Source organism: Salvia splendens, chromosome 3 (assembly GCF_004379255.2).
Source record: "Salvia splendens isolate huo1 chromosome 3, SspV2, whole genome shotgun sequence".
Lineage (NCBI taxonomy): Eukaryota > Viridiplantae > Streptophyta > Magnoliopsida > Lamiales > Lamiaceae > Salvia > Salvia splendens.
This window is the reverse complement of record NC_056034.1, coordinates 42,329,783-42,350,277: the sequence shown is the minus strand read 5'-3', so window position 1 is coordinate 42,350,277 and position 20,495 is coordinate 42,329,783. Positions and strand designations below refer to the sequence as shown.

The 20,495-nt window shown below is 39.4% G+C and overlaps 2 protein-coding genes across 3 annotated transcripts; one reads left to right on the top strand and one right to left on the bottom strand.

The window, feature by feature from the left end:
- Positions 1-611: 611 nt before the first annotated feature.
- LOC121796138 (lysine-specific demethylase JMJ706-like) lies at positions 612-7,298 on the top strand. 2 transcript variants are annotated; one of them, XR_006049704.1, is made up of 12 exons: positions 612-1,003; positions 2,095-2,470; positions 2,786-2,942; positions 3,020-3,239; positions 3,748-3,801; positions 3,882-3,961; positions 4,041-4,318; positions 4,442-4,837; positions 4,928-5,286; positions 5,382-5,645; positions 6,223-6,859; positions 7,164-7,298. XR_006049704.1 is itself a non-coding variant. In XM_042194888.1 (11 exons), the coding sequence occupies exons 1-11, from the start codon at positions 1,001-1,003 to the stop codon at positions 6,580-6,582; spliced, it is 2,547 nt and encodes an 848-aa protein (XP_042050822.1). In that variant the 5' UTR covers positions 612-1,000; the 3' UTR covers positions 6,583-7,100. The 2 variants fall into 2 exon arrangements, 1 of the variants encoding a protein (XP_042050822.1); XM_042194888.1 differs by lacking the exon at positions 7,164-7,298 and having other exon boundaries at positions 6,223-7,100.
- On the bottom strand, positions 7,240-9,862 carry LOC121796139 (plastid lipid-associated protein 3, chloroplastic-like). Its single transcript, XM_042194889.1, has 3 exons — positions 9,329-9,862; positions 7,865-8,060; positions 7,240-7,771 (listed from the first exon to the last, which is right to left on the bottom strand). Exons 1-3 carry the CDS (start codon positions 9,808-9,810, stop codon positions 7,463-7,465), a joined length of 987 nt encoding a protein of 328 aa, XP_042050823.1. The 5' UTR covers positions 9,811-9,862; the 3' UTR covers positions 7,240-7,462.
- Between the last annotated feature and the right edge of the window lie 10,633 nt (positions 9,863-20,495).

The window sequence follows — 20,495 nt, the reverse complement described above, 5'->3', positions numbered from 1 at the left end:
ATAGAAAAGGAAGATAGAGGTCTACCATTGTATCATTATTGTTAATTTATTATCAACAGCTTTTAAAACTTAATTAGTGGATGCTGAAACCAACGTAAAGTTGTCGATAAAGAAGCCATACGTGGCAAATGCTTAAACTTTTGTCCACATTTCCGTTTCTGCGCCGTTAATACGGAATAACAGATTGACATCCAACGGCTAACAAAACCGCATCCCTATACTCATTACCTGCTCCTCACCCCACGTGACTACTACCTTCTGACCAACTCTTCGGTAACGCCGTCATTCCATTTCAGCCCCTGAGAGAAAGCTCTATCCTCCCCCAACCACCTCCGTCACTCCCCGTAAATATTGACCCCCTTGAGGGGCAAAATCGTGATGCAGAATATGAAGCCCACGTCGTCGTTTCGATCTGCAGGCATTTGGTTGAACCAACTTAACAACCACCACTAATTTATATAGCCCTTTTGTTTAAGAAAAATAGGATTACAAAATTAATTATCTAATTTATGTTATCCGCTGTGATTAATTTAAGACTAATTACAGAAATTATATATTGAAATTAATAAAATTATCATTTCCAGTTCTCTTTTACGGTTTCCAAACCCCACTTTTTGGAAAGATTCCATCTACTGTTCCTCTCTCTTTCTCTCTCTATACTTACAAAACGCGCTTCTGTGTTGTCTCTACACCCGCCGGAAAATTACTCTTTCGCCGGCGAAACAGTGGCGCCGAATGATTTGACTCGGACTCTGTTTCGTAAGACGCCGACGTCTGTTTCGCTGGCTGGGTGACCAGGTGGGTGGAATCGTTCGGATCTGAGTTTGACTCGGTCCAGGGAGGTTGAGGGAGAATGTGGGATGCCTAATCGATTTTTTATGGTTCGGTTTGCCCTGGAGTGTCGTATAGGGCAGTTTTAGTCGGTTTTTCAAGCGTATATTCTACTTCCGGCGAAAAATTGGACAAGACGGAGTCTAATTGTGAAGTTTTCGGGAATGAGATGGTAAGTATGACTAATAGTTTGTTAGTAGATGTAGTAATCGTGCCTCTTCTGTTTTAATTTCTCTTGTTTTCCGTTTTCAATTTCTGTGCTCAATGTAGGTTCTGGTAGCTCATATGGCTGACTTTTTGATCGTTTGGATCTTAAGCATTCTTATGATATTCACAAGTGTCTCCAGTCTTTCTATTTATTGTTTTTTAGTAATATATGCTCAACTGGTTCTCTTCGCGCAGCTCTCTCTTCCTCTCCCTCTCTCTATGTATATGTGTATATACAAATGTAGTGTATTCTGTTTTCAATTAGTACTAAAACTTTGGGATTTTTTATATTGTAGCTTTCAATGATTATTTTTCTTCATTTAAATTTTTTTGTTGTTGTTATGATTTTTTTGTTTAAGTGTTATCTTCGTCCCCTGATTGATAACTGGATAACTAAATTGGTAGTCATACTCCATCCAAATTATTTTTTCTACATATATTCAGCGGCAAAGTGCCACACTTTGTAATGTATCTTGCTTTTTCCATGAAACTTCAGATCTTGCAAATTTAGTTTTTTGTTAATGAACAGATCTTTAGGGATGTGTTCATGCAGGTGTTTTTAAAAAAAAAATTAGGTGAGACTGTATCGCGCAAGTTTTGTGACCATTGTTTGACCAATTTCATAGTTTGTGTTTTTTTGAAGTTGTTTATATCATATATCTCTCTGCTTATAATGTGTTTCATAAGGTAGTGAAGTACTATATAGCTTCGCCTGATGAGATAGCTTGAGAACTTGAGAAGACTTGCTGTTTTTCAGTGAATTCTACTGAAGGATTAATGCACTCATACACTACTTGAGTTATGCTGATTGTTAGAAGGATAGACCCATGATATGATGGCCGAAAATTATATTTGAGTTTTGCCAACCAAGGAAACAAACGAAAGTGAATGATGAGAATTGGTTATCCTCTCATGGCTTTGCTTACCAAATTCATGGAAATGGGTTTTTCGATAATGTTTCTGCCTGTTACATTGTAGTTGAAAAGATGGTTTTGTCTCAATCTAGTCTAAGGTATACACATGCATATATCTTATTTTTATTGCTTTACTTGGCAGGTGGAAGGAAGGGCATGTATGCCAAGAGAATCTAAACTGGATTTTTTGAAGCGTAAAAGGCTTGATCGGATGAAAATAGAAAGGGAAGATGATTCCCCCTTTTTGACTAACATGATGCATAGGAGTGGTGGGGAAGCTTTAAGACCTGCATCATGTGGTGTGAGGATGCACAGAAACTCCTTTATGTCCTCAATTATTGGCAGCAATTTAAATGAAAGAGCTGAAATTTCTAAGCGCAAAGCTGAAAAGTTTGATACACCTGACTTTGAATGGACTGAGAAAATTCCAGAATGTCCGTTGTACACTCCAAGTATGGAGGAATTCCAGGATCCTTTAGTCTATTTGCAAAAGATAGCTCCAGAAGCCTCAAAATATGGTAGGGCTAATTTTAGGTTCTTGGTTCATGCAAATGTTTTCTCTTTCAATTACTATATATATTCTCTTTGATAAGTAAAAAATCTATATCTTTTCACACTGCTCAGGTTCTACTCAAGTTTCCTAGGTTTTTTATTACATAACTGAGTGGAGGTTTATATTGTTTGGCCTGTTGAATGATAATATGTTTTGTCCTGCTCTAGTGTATCAGTGGTCCATTTCTTCCTTCATTCACACTGTACTTCATTATTTGATAATTTGGTGTTCTAGGCCCTTGGATCGAAAACCTACTGCTGAAAATTTGCTTCATCTTCAGGTATCTGCAAGATTGTATCTCCTGTGAGCGCTTCTGTGCCTGCTGGTGTAGTTCTTATGAAAGAGAAAGCTGGTTTCAAATTTACAACTAGTGTGCAGCCTCTTCGTTTGGCTGAATGGGACAGTGTTGACAAGGTCACCTTTTTCATGAGTGGAAGGTGAATACTTGTTTTTTTTAAATATGATAATCTTATTTAGTTATTTTAAGGCTTCCAACACGAGTGTGCTTTTTCAGAAACTATACATTTCGTGATTTCGAGAAAATGGCGAACAAGATTTTCACTCGTAGATATTATAGTGCTGGATGCCTTCCTCCCTCATTCATGGAAAAAGAATTTTGGCATGAAATAGCTTGTGGAAAGACCGAAAGTGTTGAATATGCATGTGATGTTGATGGTAGTGCATTTTCATCTTCTCCCAGTGACCCGCTTGGAAAAAGCAGATGGAACTTGAAGGTCTTGACTCCACCAAAAAAAAATACTTATTTATTTATCATGTCATACTCTTATTACCCTTGATCTTGAAATCCCAGTTCTACTATGAAAATAGGACAAGATATAAGTACTTCCGAGGTTACATATCCTGGGTCGCATAAATTTGTATTCTATGAAACCCATATTTACGATCTTTATGAATTTATTCTAATACCTTGCCTCTTTTCCTTATTGAAAGCTCTTCATATTTAAGGCAATTGTATGCCTACTTTTTTACTACTAGTTACCCTTGTATAGATCATAATATTAGAGAGCTTGAGTGCCTTCCACAATCGTTCCCTTCAAAGCTCTTTCTAGTTTCGACAAATTTTCTCCATCAATTACCATTCTTCATATGCTTACAGAACTTCCAACTTCATAACTATACTCTACTAACCACTTCCTCCCTTCTATTATATTTTGCTTTTCTGAAGTTTCTTCAGGACATTTATACGGATATTTAAGTAATTCTTGTATAATTTGATTTCAGAAACTCTCACGGCTGCCAAAATCCATACTGCGTCTTCTAGAAACATCAATTCCGGTAAATGGAATCCTTTTGTTAGAACTTTATGCAGTCTGAGTTTAGGAATGTTCTAACTTAATATATTTGGTCTATTCCAGGGAGTCACTGAACCAATGCTTTACATTGGAATGCTTTTTAGCATGTTTGCATGGCATGTGGAAGATCATTATTTGTACAGGTAGGTGCCCTCCTACTTGAAATACTACTACCATTTTGGTTCCTATAGTTCTAAGCTGATAGATTCTTTGCATATGCAGCATCAATTATCATCACTGTGGGGCAGCAAAAACTTGGTATGGCATTCCTGGACCCACAGCTCAGGATTTTGAAAAGGTTGTCAGGGAGCATGTTTATACTCAAGAAATTTTGTCAGCTGAGGGTGAGGATGGAGCTTTTGATGTCCTTTTAGGCAAGACGACGTTGTTTCCACCCAAAGTTTTGCTAGAACATGGTGTTCCTGTTTATAAAGCTGTGCAGAAGCCTGGTGAATATGTAATAACTTTTCCCAGGGCTTATCATGCTGGATTCAGCCATGGTATGTTTTGTTTCTTCTAAGATATCTGGTTTGCACTTTTTCTCTGTAACTTGGTGCACCTTTAATAATGATGTCTCCTGATCTTTCTAATCAGTGAAATACATTTGATCTTGGGACTTTCAGGTTTCAATTGTGGTGAAGCTGTCAACTTTGCTGTTGGTGATTGGTTTCCTTTGGGGTCAATAGCGAGCTGCCGCTATGCTTTGCTTAACAGGACACCTCTCCTTCCTCAAGAGGAGCTCCTATGCAAAGAAGCAATGCTGCTTTATGCTAGTGCAGAACTCGAAGACCGAGACTATTCATATCAAGACTTGATATGTCATGAAAACATTAAGGTTTCATTTGTAAATTTGATCCGATTTCAGCATCGTGCTCGCTGGTGTGTGATGCAGTTGAAGGAATGGATTGCTATTTCTTCTTTTTCCCATGGAACAATTCTTTGCAGTCTATGCAAACGCGATTGTTATGTAGCATATCTCAATTGCCGGTGCTACTCGCATCCTCTGTGCCTTCGCCATGGTATAACAAACTTCATATTAATGTCAACTTTTATCACCAAGATTGTTATGCAATCAGTTTTAATTATGATAGTTCTTTGGTTTAAATCAGATATAAAATCGCTTCATTTGGATTGCGGAGGCATTCTAGCACTGTCTGTAAGGGAAGATATCTTGGAAATGGAAGCTGCAGCAAGGCAGTTTGAACAGGAGGAGAGTATGTCACAAAAGGTTGAAAAATGTTGTAGAACGAGTGAGGACTTTCTTTTGCTATCTAGCATATACTCAGGAGTTGAAAGTGATAGCTATATTCCTTACTGCGAAATTTCTCGTAAAACTTCCCAAGTTCCAAATCATCCCTTTTGTGATGGCAATGGATCTGCTGGGACTCAAACTTCGTATTGTTATTACGATTCTGGTTTTGGTTCATCTTCACTAATGTCAACTGAAAATCCTGACTATAACACTAATGTAAGATTCATTCTCGTTTGAGTTGTTTATTCCCACACACACACATGCATCCAAGTATAGACTTACATGGTTGTGAGTTTTTGTTGCCACTATAGGAACACGCAGTCCCCAACTTGAAGAATCAAATGTCTCAGCTGTTGTCCAGACATATTGTTGGAAATAGCTCTGAAGTCTCAAAATCCTCAAGCAGAGAATATGTTAGTTCCCAAAGCAAAATTGGTCACTATCTGGCTACCAGAGATACCACCATTGAAGAAAGTGATGATTCCGATTCTGAAATTTTCCGTGTCAAACGAAGGTCTTCTAAAGTGGACCAGAAGATTGAATGTCTCTCTCAGTCTGCTAATACTGAACAACAGGTAAAGAATTCAGCCGTTTTTGTTATTTTGGAGCATTTACAATTCTGCACTGTTACTTGAATACGGAAATAAATAAATTGTTGTTTGTTATAATATCTCTAAATTTGCTTATAAGTTTATTATAACAAAGGGACGGCGTGAATGAAATTTGGAGAAATGATCAGCTAAAAAAAGAGAAATAAAAAGAACTAAAGAAGTGCATTCTGGCTTTCAGCAGCAACTATTTATATAAATATATTTACTGATGGCTCTGTTTGTTTTTCTTGATTTAAATTATTGCTGATTATTGTGCATCTGTTGTTCCTTGAGAATGTTACTATTTTGGTGTAAAACTGTTATTTTGCAAAACAAAAATGGTGTTGTTTCATACTAGTTATTAGTTAAATGTAGTGACATCACGAAACTAGAATGGTAGTCACCCTGTTGTCCCAACTGATCAAATTTTGTCTAGAAAATGTGCTTAAATGCAATCCATGTTTCACCTCACACTAACTATAACGGTTGCGATTTAGTGGGAGCATCCCCGTTGCATGTCTTATTATATTTGATTTTGACAGTATACGACTTCTCTATTCAGGGATTCAAGCGTCTCAAGAAGCTCCAACCAGAAGTACATTGCAAGCAATTAACATCATATGAGTGCTGTCCTACTGCTGACCATGATCAAATCCGTCATGGCAATTCTAATTCTGCAGATTCAAAAGAAGCCTCGTTTGGTGGTGACAAACCACCAACGGCAAGAAGAATTCCAATCTCAATCAAGTTTAAGAGAAAAGAAAGCGTAGTTGTGACTAACCATGGAGAAATTGACAGAGATCGAATACATGTGAATGAACTAGGGAAAACCATGAGGGAACCTAGGCAAACTGAGATAGGGCCCAAGCGCCTTAAAATCAGAGGACCATCAGTGTTAGGGCACACGGAGCGGCTGGACTAAATTATTTATTAGAGTGCTTCTGATCTGCCACTGGGATCATCTTCACCAAGCTGACTTTGCTAACGACATTTGCCTCGATTGGAGTCTAACATCTGGGGGAAATTTACAAGTTTCCATGGTGGGGAACAGCGACCAAAATTAACCAAGTTTAGAGTAAATGATCATCAAATTTTTTGTGCAGGCCTCAAATTGGGGCGATTTGCAGTGTAAACAATTCATGGGGGGTTCTGAAGCCGGGGTGTTTTTTCCAGTCTTTGGCTGGAGAATAGCACACACGGTGAGTAGATATTAGATTAGATCCCTTGTAATTGGCATTAACAGTTGATTATTTTTGTGAGGACGTTGCGACGGGTAAAGCTCCTGCCAATGGACTCACTAATGCCTGATCTAAGTCTGCTTCTTCTCGTTGATAGCAAGGATTGATCACTGATTCACTGTCACCTCATTCTTTTTTTTGTAAACACTGGCCATCTTAAGACAACTACATGAATAAAAAATTAACCTCTTTTGATGTGCCATTTATATTGCATTGCTACTCCTTTACTGTCTTCATGGTTCTTATAAAACTCTTCTTATTGCAGGGACTTTGACTCTAATGGATTGAGATAAGCAAAAAGAAACGAACAGGAATATATATTGAACTACAGAAACACAGAATAGACATAGTATGATAATAATGTTACTAGAATTTCAATGTGCACAGTTTAGGGCAGCAGACAATTTTTCAGTTGAATCAACATATGCCTCAAGTCTAAGATAGCTGCAAAGATCGTAATGCGATGTGTATTTGCAAAAATTCACATCATCAGTAGTAACGGAAATGTTGATTTATGTATAAAGATATCTACACACAACAAATCTGCCTCCCATATGCTAGGTGCTAATCCAAGAGTGAGCTTCCTTTCTTCACAAGCACAAAAAGGCCGCCATCTCCTCTTGATATGCGGAAATCTTCGTCAAGGTATGTAATCATAAGCCATGATTTTGTCCGTTCACCGGGAATGCGTACGTTAAGGGGAGGCTGGCCAGAGATGGTGCGTGCAATTCCCCCGATAGCATTTTGAAGTGGGTTCAGAGACTGTTGTACTGGCGATAAATTTATGTTCTGCCCAAAAATATTGACACTTTCGGGAAGATCTATACTTGACTTGATCTCTGGAGGCTTGAATTTCCCTTCTTTAAATTCAACCTGCACAAGTTGTGAATGATGAGTAGTTAGATAACACGTATCTCCAACCATGGAGCTCACTTCATCTATATACAAGTGGTGTAAGAAAATTACTTGTATTCTTGATGGGCTCCGAACTTCAAAGGATGCTATAGCACTAAAAGATATGGTGGAAACAGGACTCGATAATATGGTTGAATTTTCAATGGTAAGGCTGCTTGAGTCAATAGATTGGCTGATCTCTTCAACTTTCAAAAGTGGAATACTGCCTGCTGCTAGCAGAGGCAATAATTCAGAATAGGCTGTGTACCTGAGGCATGATAAATGAAAATCTGAGGAAAAATTGCAGCATATATACAGACAGAGCTTCATATCTCACCTATTTAATTTCTGGCTATAATGATCCCAGAAAAAAGAGCCAACAAATCCATCCATTTTTCATAATTTCAGACCATACTTTCTAATGGTATATTTAATTTCTGTCTTCCATAATCTCAGACTAGAGAGCCAAATTGATCAGCAGTGGTATATGGAGGTACTCAAAATCTATATACTCCATTCGTTTTACATGTTTTCAGACTTATTTTAACAATATTTTAAGTCAGCGATAAAAGTTTATCGCCTTCTACCAACATATTTTCAACATCACGTCATCACCAAATACCAGGAAAAATCTGGCAAATAAGATCCCACCAACAATCTTGCTAGCCCCAGTTACTGCAAAAATCATCTGCACTGATTTAAAAAGTCTTCTTTATGGTTTTATGAGCCCCATAAACTATGCTAGTATGACAGATCAACTCTCGTCATTTAAACAGCCAAAAGTCTAAAAAGAGTGAGCCTTGACCTGAGCCTCAACCAGGCACGACGACCTAAAAGCAGGCTTCAGTAATTTATTGAGTATTTTTATCCTCGGTACCAAGATTTTTCCAATCTCACCCTTTCAATGAGATATGAATCAAACAAAATTAGCTCATATGATAGGAGTAATCAAGGACCTCAACATATCCCCAAATTTTAATTCATCTAACTAGTGAAGGCATTAATACACTACTTTTTATCTATCTATGCTTATCCTCAAAATAAATGCTTCCTCTATGTTTACGTTCCAAGATAAAAACTCACTTTTACAAATAAGATCAGTGCCCTCTTCTTATTGGTAAATAAGAGCAATTACTCGGAAAGGCAAATTCGAAGGAAAAAATTTGTAGATGATTTGCGATAAGCACCAAAATAATTAGCTGGTGGATGAGAAAAAGGAAGCTTAAGTCTTTAGGGAATCACCAAATTCCAAAATTTTCAGTAAAAAAGCAAGTAGTCTTATTGATGGTTGGACCCCCACACCACATGTTCATATTAGCACAAAGCTATACAAGTACAAATTCATTCAGTGATCATTTACTCTTTACGATTAGCCTAAATAGATAAAATAAAAGTATACATTCAATCTAATTTACTCGATTCTCATGAAACAGAAACGCCCTTCTTCTCTAACAACTTTTTCAATTCGAAAATGAAATCAATTAACCACAGAAAATGCACATAGTAGCAAAAGTAAGAATAAAACGACGAACTCACACTAATATCCAGTCCCCATCGAGCAAATCAGGGCTTTCAGTAGGCGCGGGAGTGGGATTAGCAGCCTCTAACTGAGTAACAAGCTCAAGCGCCTCAGCCCGAACTTCCGCCGAAGCCCGGAACCCAGAATCCGAGCCGTAAACAGTATCCACCAGAGCCCGTTTAAGCTCCCAGAGCCTCCCGTCACCGTCGGCAGCAACCGGGGTTCCATTCCCCAATTCAGCTCCTCCCCACTCGTCGTCGTCCTTGGGCGGATCGGAGGCCGAGAATCTGGAGACGGGTTCGGGCTCGGGCTCCGATTTGTCTCCCCATTCGTCCACGTAGGCAGGGTTATCGGATGAGGAGCGAATGGAGAAGGCGGGGCGCCTGGGGTTTGAAGAGAAGGAGAGAGAGTGGGGTTTTGGAGAGAAGGGGCGGAATTTGTGAGATGGATTGAGGAGAGTGGGAGAGGAAGGGGGGTGGAGGGCTAGGTGGAGAGACATTGTTGTTGTTGATTTGTGATCTGTGTTTCTGAAAGAGAATTTGGATTGGGAGGCAAGGAGACACCACTATATTTTCAACAAAATATAAAAAAACAATTAAATTTAGTAATTACAGTATTATTTAAAATTTAATAATGACAAAGAATATGTTATACATCCAGTATTAGATGCCTCTCTTTTTTATGTTTAGTTTATTTTTACTATTTTTTCATCAATATCATCACATTTTACTTATTTATTTTTCTTTTATTTTATTAATAATAATTTTCTTTTGGCATGTGAGATTTTCTAAGTATGACATGTTAACTTACAAAATTCAACAATACTTGTCCAAACAAATGCATAACAAACATGTATTTATGTATAATTATAAAAAACAAAAAAAAATACCTCATGATTTTGAAAAGTCACATTTTTATCTCAAAAAAGTTTAATCCATATTGTAAATTTGGTGTATCGTATGATTAGCAAATAGTTATAATTACAATTTTAATTTCAACTTTTTATGTTTTACTACCTCCGTCACACATTAAGTGTCACATTTATTGTGAGCACAAGTTTTAAAAAATGTAAAGAAAAATGGGTTAAATAAGTTAGTCGATTATGAATTTCACTTACATATTAGTTTTATAGTAAAATGTGAGTAGAATTGGTTGGTTGAATGAGTGGTCTACTTATCTTTTATGGTAAAAATTAAATGTGACTCTTATTGTGGGACAGACCGAAATAGAAAAATGTGACACTTATGGTGAGACGGGGTAGTAACTCACAACTAGGAATATTGGTGAATTCGAGTTCCTATGTTATTATATACAGTTACAAATAATGTTGTTACTATAATATCCTTCTAGATCAGTAAATACTACTTACTAGTATAAAAAAGAAATTTTAGAGATATATTGGTAGAAATTTCATGTAGCTACTAATGAACGGTTATTAAGTAAATGCATTGTTTATATCTCGTTTGTTCATTTGACACATACTCTCTAACTATAAATAAACTCGTCTTTATTTTGATCAGAGTAATATTGATTAAATTCATATAACAAAGCCATATGATACATATATTTCTTTATTCCTAAATTTAAACAAGTTATATAAAGAATAAATATTGTCTGTTTTTATAAATAGTTATTAATGGATGATACAAATTATTATATATAATATTAAAATTGACAAAATATGAACCAGAAAAGTAGTTACCGGTGACTTTTAACTAAAAGTTAATAAATGAAAACGAAAATATAATTAACTTCATAAGTCCTACTGGAAAAAGTTCCCACGTGAAATTGGACTTAAAGCTTTTAATCCAATTAACTAGTATATTAAATTATGCAATTGCATATTGATTGTTGTTTATATAATTTGATTAAAATGATGATTGGACATGTTAAGAGTGTTTATTATAGTACTACTGTAATAGTGCTTCTTAGGTGTTTCTTAATGTGTTGGAAAATTCTTATGTTAATAATTTGATTAAGAGGTGATTGAATTAGCATACACAAGGTAACAATATTCGGTTTGAATATTAACATGGCAACTAAAAACTAAACTATAAATAAATTACAAAATGAAGTTATGCCCGACCATATATAGAAAACCTCATCACGATCTACTCGTAACTAAAGTAAAGTACATAATTACAATTAATTAAATAAAAAATGGAATATGCGCAATTGGTAGTATGTTACACTTACGGATTGTAGTGTAGCGTGAGAGCTGACCTACACATAAAAATAATAAAATATAGATAGATAAATGAACAAATTCAGAATAAATAAGAGATGTTTTGATTTCTAAAACATGCTTTATATTCTATCGAAATATTATGTGTTACTTTAGTTTTACACATGTAAAAATCATGGATTAAATATGTCCGGTCAATGGATTTTGACCAAATAATAAATGTGACGAGACATTTAATTTTGTGAAATTAAATGACATAGCGTCGATCTACATTTTACGTAGGTAAATGTAGTATATTCACTTTCTCAAATCCGATTTCCGGTGAGTGAGAAATAGTGGATTAAAGTTGGGCATAATTAGCTTTTAATTAAAGCTTGGAGATGGAGCTTAGGGAATAATTAACTAGTGTTAATTATCCCACATTGGAGGATTAACACATCTTTAATGTGTATAAATTAAGTGACTTTATGTTACTTAATAATTATAGTGGACCAAGATGGGTGAAAGAGCCCACACGCGCGCACACGCGCGCGCCGCTGCCGCCGCCCGCCCGAGCCCGATCCCGATCTCGATCTCGATCTCGATCTCGATCTTGGACTTGGACTTGGCAATTGGTCTTTGGGTGGTCTTTGGGCTTGGTGCTTGGCCCAAACTATTCTTTTTGGACCACCGCCGAGTCAGCAATCCAAGTGGCTTGACACGTCGTCAAGCGAGGCACAGTCACGGGTGCCACGTGAGAAATCCACACGCTCCACACACGGATGGCACACTCCTGCCACACGCCTGTAACCGACGTCGGTTACGAATTGCCATGATGACAGCCATCACACACAATTCAAAAAGCATTCTGCATCATAAGCTCTCTCCCTCTCCCTGCATAGTTTTTCTGTCGAAGCTCTGCCCTCTCCTCCATCCAGTTCGCCGGAGCTCTGCTGATTGCGGTGCTGCATCAATAGAGACGTAGCCGTTTTACCTTTGGGGACGACACGCCAAACCGAAGAGCACTACCGGGGCGTATCTCGTCTTGCGGGAAGAGGCCTCCTCGACTCGGCTAATCACACTGGTTTAGTAGTTTCGATTATACGTTGTAATTTTAAGTTCAGTTCTTCCTTTTCTTTCTTTTGGGTTGTATTACGCCCGGTAGTTATCTTTGTAATCCCAGAAACCAACAATCGCAAGACGAGATAACTTGCCTTTGAAGGAATTTGGACTTCTAAACTGAACTAAAACTTCCGAAACATTAACACCTTTTGCTGGAGATGTCGACGGAATCCAACACCGCTGCTGCCAACGCCACCGCCGCAATTCCCTCCACCATGGCGACCACTGGACCGGTCAACACTTCATCGATTCCCTCGATGATGCCAACCCCCGGCTTCCCAGCCGCTTCATCCACCGTCCCTTGGGTTTGGGACAACCCCTTCGGGGCGTCCACTGGTTCCACCTTTGGTGGTTCGGTTGGTTCCACTTTTAGTGGTTCCTTCGGATCCTTTAATGGATCGAGTGTTGGTGCCTTCGGGCTCAATACTAGTGTTGGATCTTTCGGGATCAACACGAATGCTGGGGCCTTCGGGTCTCATGCGGGTGCTAGTCCCTTCGGGGCTGGTACGACCATGGCGGGCTCTATGCCCAACATGAATGGTGGGGGCTCTATGCCCAACCAAGTTGTTGGCTCCTTCGGGGGCAACGGAATTGGTTCCTTCCAAGGACCAACTGCGGCACCTTTGGCACCAAGAATGATGCCACCTGCCGAGAAACCACCAAAGTTTGGAGGATCAGACTTCAAGAGGTGGTATCAAAAGATGTTGTTCTATTTGACAACATTGGGCGTCGCCAACTTCCTCACGGAGAACGAGCCGCCCGCACCAAGCGACCAAGAGACTAGGCTCGAAGTCATGGCAGATTATGAAGCTTGGAGGAAAGGAGATTACCTTTGTAAAAATTTCATTCTAAGTGCTTTAGATGATAGTTTGTACAATGTATACTCCAATGTAACCACATCTAAACAAATGTGGGAAAACCTAGAAAAGAAGTATAGCATAGATAATGCTGCAGGGACGGAACAAGTTGTAGCATCCAAGTTTATGGACTACAAAATGGTCGACTCTCGACCCGTCATGGAGCAAGTCCAAGAGCTCCAAATGATCATCCACTCATTAGTGGCTGAAGGGATGACCTTGCCCGATAAGTTCCTAAGGTGCACGATCATTGACAAGCTCCCTCCAAGTTGGAAGGACTTCAAGAGTTATCTCAAGCACAAGCGAAAGCAGATGACCCTTGAAGACTTGATCGTGAAGTTGCGCATTGAGGCCGACGTGCGCAAAAGTGATCAAAAGGCTAAGGGCTTCACCCCAAATGAAGCCAAAGCCAACCTGTTGGAGCGGGGCGGTCCCTCTAACAAACGCCCTCGCCCAAACCGTCCAAATGACAAAGGGAAGGGAAAGCAGCCTTCAAGGAAGTTTGAAGGCGACTGCTACAAATGTGGCAAACCGGGCCACTTTGCCAAAGACTGCCGCAGCAAGAAGAAGAAGCCGGCAGCCCACGTCGTTGAGAAGGAGTTCAAGGACTGGGATGAGAACGACCTCATTGCAGTGGTCACTGAAGAGGTTAACCTTGTTGATAACAAGGGAGGCTGGTACATCGACACCGGCGCTACTGCTCATGTTTGCTCCGACAGGAGCAAGTTTGCCTCCTACACTGCTGTTGAAGGGAGGAAGATCAACATGGGGAATCAAGCATCGTCCGAAGTCCTCGGCGTTGGCAACGTGATTCTCATGATGACGTCTGGCCTAACTATCACTTTGAAGGATGTGCTGCATGTCCCGGACATCCGCAAGAACCTAGTGTCAGGATCAATACTAGTTAATAAAGGGTTTAAACTTGTATTTGAGTCCGATAGGTTTGTCTTGTATAAGTTTGGAAAATCCATCGGAAAAGGTTATGTAACCGATGGGCTTTTCAAGCTTAGTGTAGCAACTCGAAGTGTTGCGAAGCCATTGGCCAATAAGAATAAAGCATCTACTTCCTCTTATTTGATTGAGTCTTCAAATTTGTGGCATTGTAGATTGGGACATGTAAATTCAAAAGCCATTAAAAGATTAGTAAATTTAGATTTACTAAAGGCTAATGAATTGGATATCCAAGATAAATGTGAAATTTGTCTTGAAGCAAAAATGACTAAGTTGCCGTTTCACTCGGTTGAACGAAGCACAAAACCCCTTGAATTAATTCACACGGATGTATGTGATTTAAAGATGTTGCAAACTAGAGGTGGTAAAAAGTACTTTATCACTTTCATAGATGATTGCACAAGATATTGCTACATTTATCTTTTAAGAAGCAAAGATGAAGCAATAGAGGCGTTCAAAAATTATAAGAACGAAGTTGAGAATCAACTTGGTTGTAAAATCAAAATGATTCGAAGCGATAGAGGAGGCGAATATGTAGCCCCGTTTGAGGAGTTATGCAACGCAAGTGGTATAATTCATCAAACAACTGCTCCATATTCACCACAATCTAATGGTGTTGCAGAACGCAAGAATCGAACTCTAAAAGAGATGATGAATGCACTGCTACTCAGTTCAGGATTACCACATAACATGTGGGGGGAAGCTGTTTTGACAGCAAACTATATCTTGAATAAAATCCCTCTCAAAGGAAAAGATGTTACTCCTTATGAGTTGTGGAAGGGAAGGAAGCCATCCTACAAATACCTCAAAGTGTGGGGGTGTTTGGCAAAGGTGATGGTTCCTCCGCCCAAAGAAGTTACAATCGGACCTAAGACGGTTGATTGCATCTTCATTGGATATGCACTTAACAGTAGTGCATATCGATTTGTTGTTCACAAGTCTGAAATATCGACTATCACAGTAGGAACAACAATTGAGTCGAGGAATGCTGTATTTCTCGAAAATACCTTTCCTTGCAAAGATAAGGAAAAGGTATCAACCAATTCTGAGACAAGAATTGAAGAAGCCACTAGTTCTAAACAAGTGGAAGAAGAAGCCACTAGTTCTAAATCAACAGATGCGGAACCTAAATCGCGCAAGCGTGCAAGGCCCGATCCAAAAGATACAGTACTAAGACGTGGTAATAGAGTCAGAACACCAAAAACTTTTGGTCCTGACTACATTGCTTTCATGTTGGATGAAGAACCAACATCGATAAAAGTAGCCTTTGCTGGCCCAGACGGGCTGCATTGGAGAGAAGCTGTTCAAAGCGAAATTGATTCAATTTTGCTAAACCACACATGGGTGTTGGTTGATTTGCCCGAAGGTGCTAAACCTTTAGGATGCAAATGGGTTCTTAAAAGAAAGTTTAAGGCCGATGGAACAGTTGATAAGTATAAAGCCCGATTAGTAGTAAAGGGTTTTAAACAAAAAGAAGGACATGACTTCTTCGATACCTATTCACCTGTAACAAGGATTACATCTATCCGGGTGCTTCTCGCTATTGCTGCATTGCACAATCTCGAGATTCATCAAATGGATGTAAAGACCGCGTTTCTGAATGGTGAACTAGAAGACGAAATCTACATGGAACAACCCGAAGGGTTTGTAGTACCTGGACAAGAGAAAAAGGTATGCAAGCTCGTGAAATCCCTATATGGATTGAAACAAGCGCCATTGCAATGGCACTTGAAGTTTGATAATGTGATGTTATCAAATGGGTTTAAAATCAACGAGTGCGACAAATGTGTCTACATCAAGAGCACTAATAACGGTCATGTTATAGTGTGTCTCTACGTTGATGATATGTTAATCTTGGGTAGCAACACTCAAGTAATTAACGATACAAAGGCCATGTTAAAGAGAAACTTTGACATGAAAGACATGGGTCTAGCCGATGTAATTCTTGGAATGAAGATTCTAAGAACGAATGATGGAATCATCTTAACACAATCACATTATGTTGAGAAGATATTGAATAAATTCAAAGCCTATGATGGCGCGCCGGTTAAGACTCCAATTGAACTCGACGTTCACTTGAGCAAAAACAAAGGCGAGCCCATTGCACAAGAAGAGTATGCACGGGTCATCGGGTGCATTATGTACTTGACTAATTGCACTCGACCTGACATTGCTTGTGCCGTGAACAAGTTAAGTCGTTACACGAGCAATCCAAGCAAAGAGCATTGGAGAGCTCTTGTGAGGGTTTTGAGATATTTAAAACACACTCAAAATCTTGGGCTACACTTCTCGAGATACCCCCCGGTACTTGAAGGGTACTGTGATGCCAATTGGATATCTGATAATAGAGACTCACTTTCGACAAGTGGATACGTCTTTACTATTGGGGGTGGTGCTGTATCGTGGAAATCCACAAAACAGACCTGTATAGCCCGATCAACAATGGAATCGGAGTTCATTGCCTTGGATAAGGCTGGTGAGGAAGCCGAGTGGCTTAAGAACTTCCTTGAAGACATTCCATGTTGGTCTAAGCCAGTGCCACCAGTGCTGATCCACTGCGATAGCCAAGCAGCTATTGGAAGGGCAAACAATGGCTTCTATAACGGTAAGTCTCGACATATACGTCGACGACATAACACCGTGAGACATTTGATCACAACAGGGGTGATTACAATTGACTATGTGAAGTCAATAGATAATCTAGCGGATCCGCTAACCAAAGGGTTAAACCGTGATCAAATGAATAAGTTGCTAGAGGGAATGGGTTTGAAATCCACAAACTAAAGAATTATCATAGTGGTAACCCAACCATGATGACTGGAGATCCCAAGAACTTGGTTCAAAGGGACAACTAAGCTATGAGAGTTCAAGAGAAACACTCAACTATATCTATTCCCTAAGAGCAATAGAGTGTTGGAGAACTTGCCTTGTGGTAAAGGCTAAGTCTATGACTTTTAATGATTCTTAAGGATCTCAAAGAGATGGAGTTCTCAAAGAGACCAAGTATGGCAAGGTACTTGACTAAGAATCACCTATGTAAGTGCGAAGTGTGGTCGCTTCATAAAACGTACTTATGAATCCAAAGTGGTGTCCAAGACCGCAATGGACACAAAACGTGAGAACGGATGAGGTTGAGGTGTTTAAGTGTTAACACCATTGTCTCGGTGCACGCCGTGGGGGATTAGTTCAAAGCATCGCGCTACTAAGCCGCCTGTGTATCCGATGGTGTCGACTATGGAGGGTTCAAAGTCAACAACTACCTATCCTTATGCTTATATACCTCGCGAGGGTTGAGCTTGTGTCTGCATGCATATGCATTCGGCTATTTCCACTCATGTGGGGGATTGTAAAAATCATGGATTAAATATGTCCGGTCAATGGATTTTGACCAAATAATAAATGTGACGAGACATTTAATTTTGTGAAATTAAATGACATAGCGTCGATCTACATTTTACGTAGGTAAATGTAGTATATTCACTTTCTCAAATCCGATTTCCGGTGAGTGAGAAATAGTGGATTAAAGTTGGGCATAATTAGCTTTTAATTAAAGCTTGGAGATGGAGCTTAGGGAATAATTAACTAGTGTTAATTATCCCACATTGGAGGATTAACACATCTTTAATGTGTATAAATTAAGTGACTTTATGTTACTTAATAATTATAGTGGACCAAGATGGGTGAAAGAGCCCACACGCGCGCACACGCGCGCGCCGCCGCCGCCGCCCGCCCGCCCGAGCCCGAGCCCGTGCCCGTGCACGTGCTCGTGCTCGTGCTCGCGGTCGCGGTCGCGGGCCGCGGGCCTCGGGCCCGAGCCCGATCTCGATCTCGATCTCGATCTTGGACTTGGATCTTGGCAATTGGTCTTTGGGTGGTCTTTGGGCTTGGTGCTTGGCCCAAACTATTCTTTTTGGACCACCGCCGAGTCAGCAATCCAAGTGGCTTGACACGTCGTCAAGCGAGGCACAGTCACGGGTGCCACGTGAGAAATCCACACGCTCCACACACGGATGGCACACTCCTGCCACACGCCTGTAACCGACGTCGGTTACGAATTGCCATGATGACAGCCATCATGGCTGTTGACCCCCTGCAGTGGACTGAGCCTATAAATAGGCCAGCCATTCCATGCATCACACACAATTCAAAAAGCATTCTGCATCATAAGCTCTCTCCCTCTCCCTGCATAGTTTTTCTGTCGAAGCTCTGCCCTCTCCTCCATCCAGTTCGCCGGAGCTCTGCTGATTGCGGTGCTGCATCAATAGAGACGTAGCCGTTTTACCTTTGGGGACGACACGCCAAACCGAAGAGCACTACCGGGGCGTATCTCGTCTTGCGGGAAGAGGCCTCCTCGACTCGGCTAATCACACTGGTTTAGTAGTTTCGATTATACGTTGTAATTTTAAGTTCAGTTCTTCCTTTTCTTTCTTTTGGGTTGTATTACGCCCGGTAGTTATCTTTGTAATCCCAGAAACCAACAACACATTTTAATCATACTGATATTTTCTTGTGTTTTACTGACTCATGAGAGCATTCAAAGTAGGAATAACCATTTCCAATTTTCTCCTGCCACATCATTAGTCTATTTCACAGCTCATTTCAGCTCATCTTCAATATATCTATAATTTATTTTAATTGTTCATCAAATATAGAATAACAAAAATGAAATAAATTTGAGAAGAAAACATAGAAAAACATTACAAAATGATAGTAAAAAAAACTGAAAATGAGATTAGCGCACACAATAACCGATCAAGCTCCGGCTATGCCCGCTCCTCCGATGTCCGCCGACCGCTGATGATCGGCTCTCTGTCTGCAGTAGGAGCCGATCGGGGCGACGATTGAAAGGCGGTCGATCGGCGCCCCTATTACGAATGCTCTTAACAATGCAAGATACAAATATCATTTCTAATTATAGTATGTAATCTACTTTTAATAATAGAGTAAATGTCTTGGTCCTATGGCCAAAATACGAAATTGTTTTAAAACATTCACTTTTTTGAAAATCATGTCCACAACAAATAAAATTTTTGTCGATCCGGTCGTTTTTATTACGGTTTCGTCAATTTCTGACGGTCAAACGTGAATTAGCAAATATTTGACCGATTAGGCTTAATTTGAAATTATTATTAGTCACCTAATTATTTTGCTAATGAAATTTTTTATAATTATTTTCTAATTATTTTTTCTTTCCTAAAAAAACCAAAATAGGCACGACTTTCAATTGTAAAATGTTTAGGACCTATTTGATCTTATTTATGAATATGATGGACTAGTTTGACATTTATTATTTGTAATCAAAATCGGCTAATCGGGTCAAAAATTCGCTAATCCACAGTTGACCGTAAAAAATGGACCAAAATGACAATAATTTTATTTGTTATGGACCCGATTTTCAAAAAATGAATATTTTGGATCACATTCATATTTTGACCATATGTTTAGAACTAATTTTGACATTTACTATGGAACAGAATATACACTGACCAAAAAAGGTGTATTAGAGCATCCTTAACGCCGAGGGCCAGACCGCACCTGGGTCCCGGCCCGCGGCCTGGCGCGATGGAGGGGAGGAGGAGAGGCCCAGGTCGCGCCTGGTGCCGCAGTTGAGTCCTGGGGCCGCGCCCCGTTGCGGCCCGGCTCGGGTTGGAGGATGCGGGGCCGTGCCCCGGTGCGTCTCGGTCCGGCGTTGGAGGGCGTTCGGGCCAAACCCGGACCCCAATTTATGTTTTTTTTGTATTTGGAAGAGGAAGAAGAGGGAGAGGGAGAAGAGGGGGAAGAGGGAGAGGGGCTACAACATTAATATTATACTATTTCATTTGTCTATGAATATATATCACATTATTTAGCATGAATTTTAAAATACTATAAAAATAATAAGGAATGTAAATAAATAATAAAATACTAGTAGTACTCCGTATGATTTAAGTTTTTCATTTCATTAAAATAATAAGAAATGTAAATAAATAATAGAATATGATTTAAGTTTTCATATTATAGTAATAATAAAATAAAATAGGTTGAGTTGTTATTAGTGCAATTTAATAGTCGGACCAAAGTGAGGACAGAGTTATAGAAGTTGTGATCTGA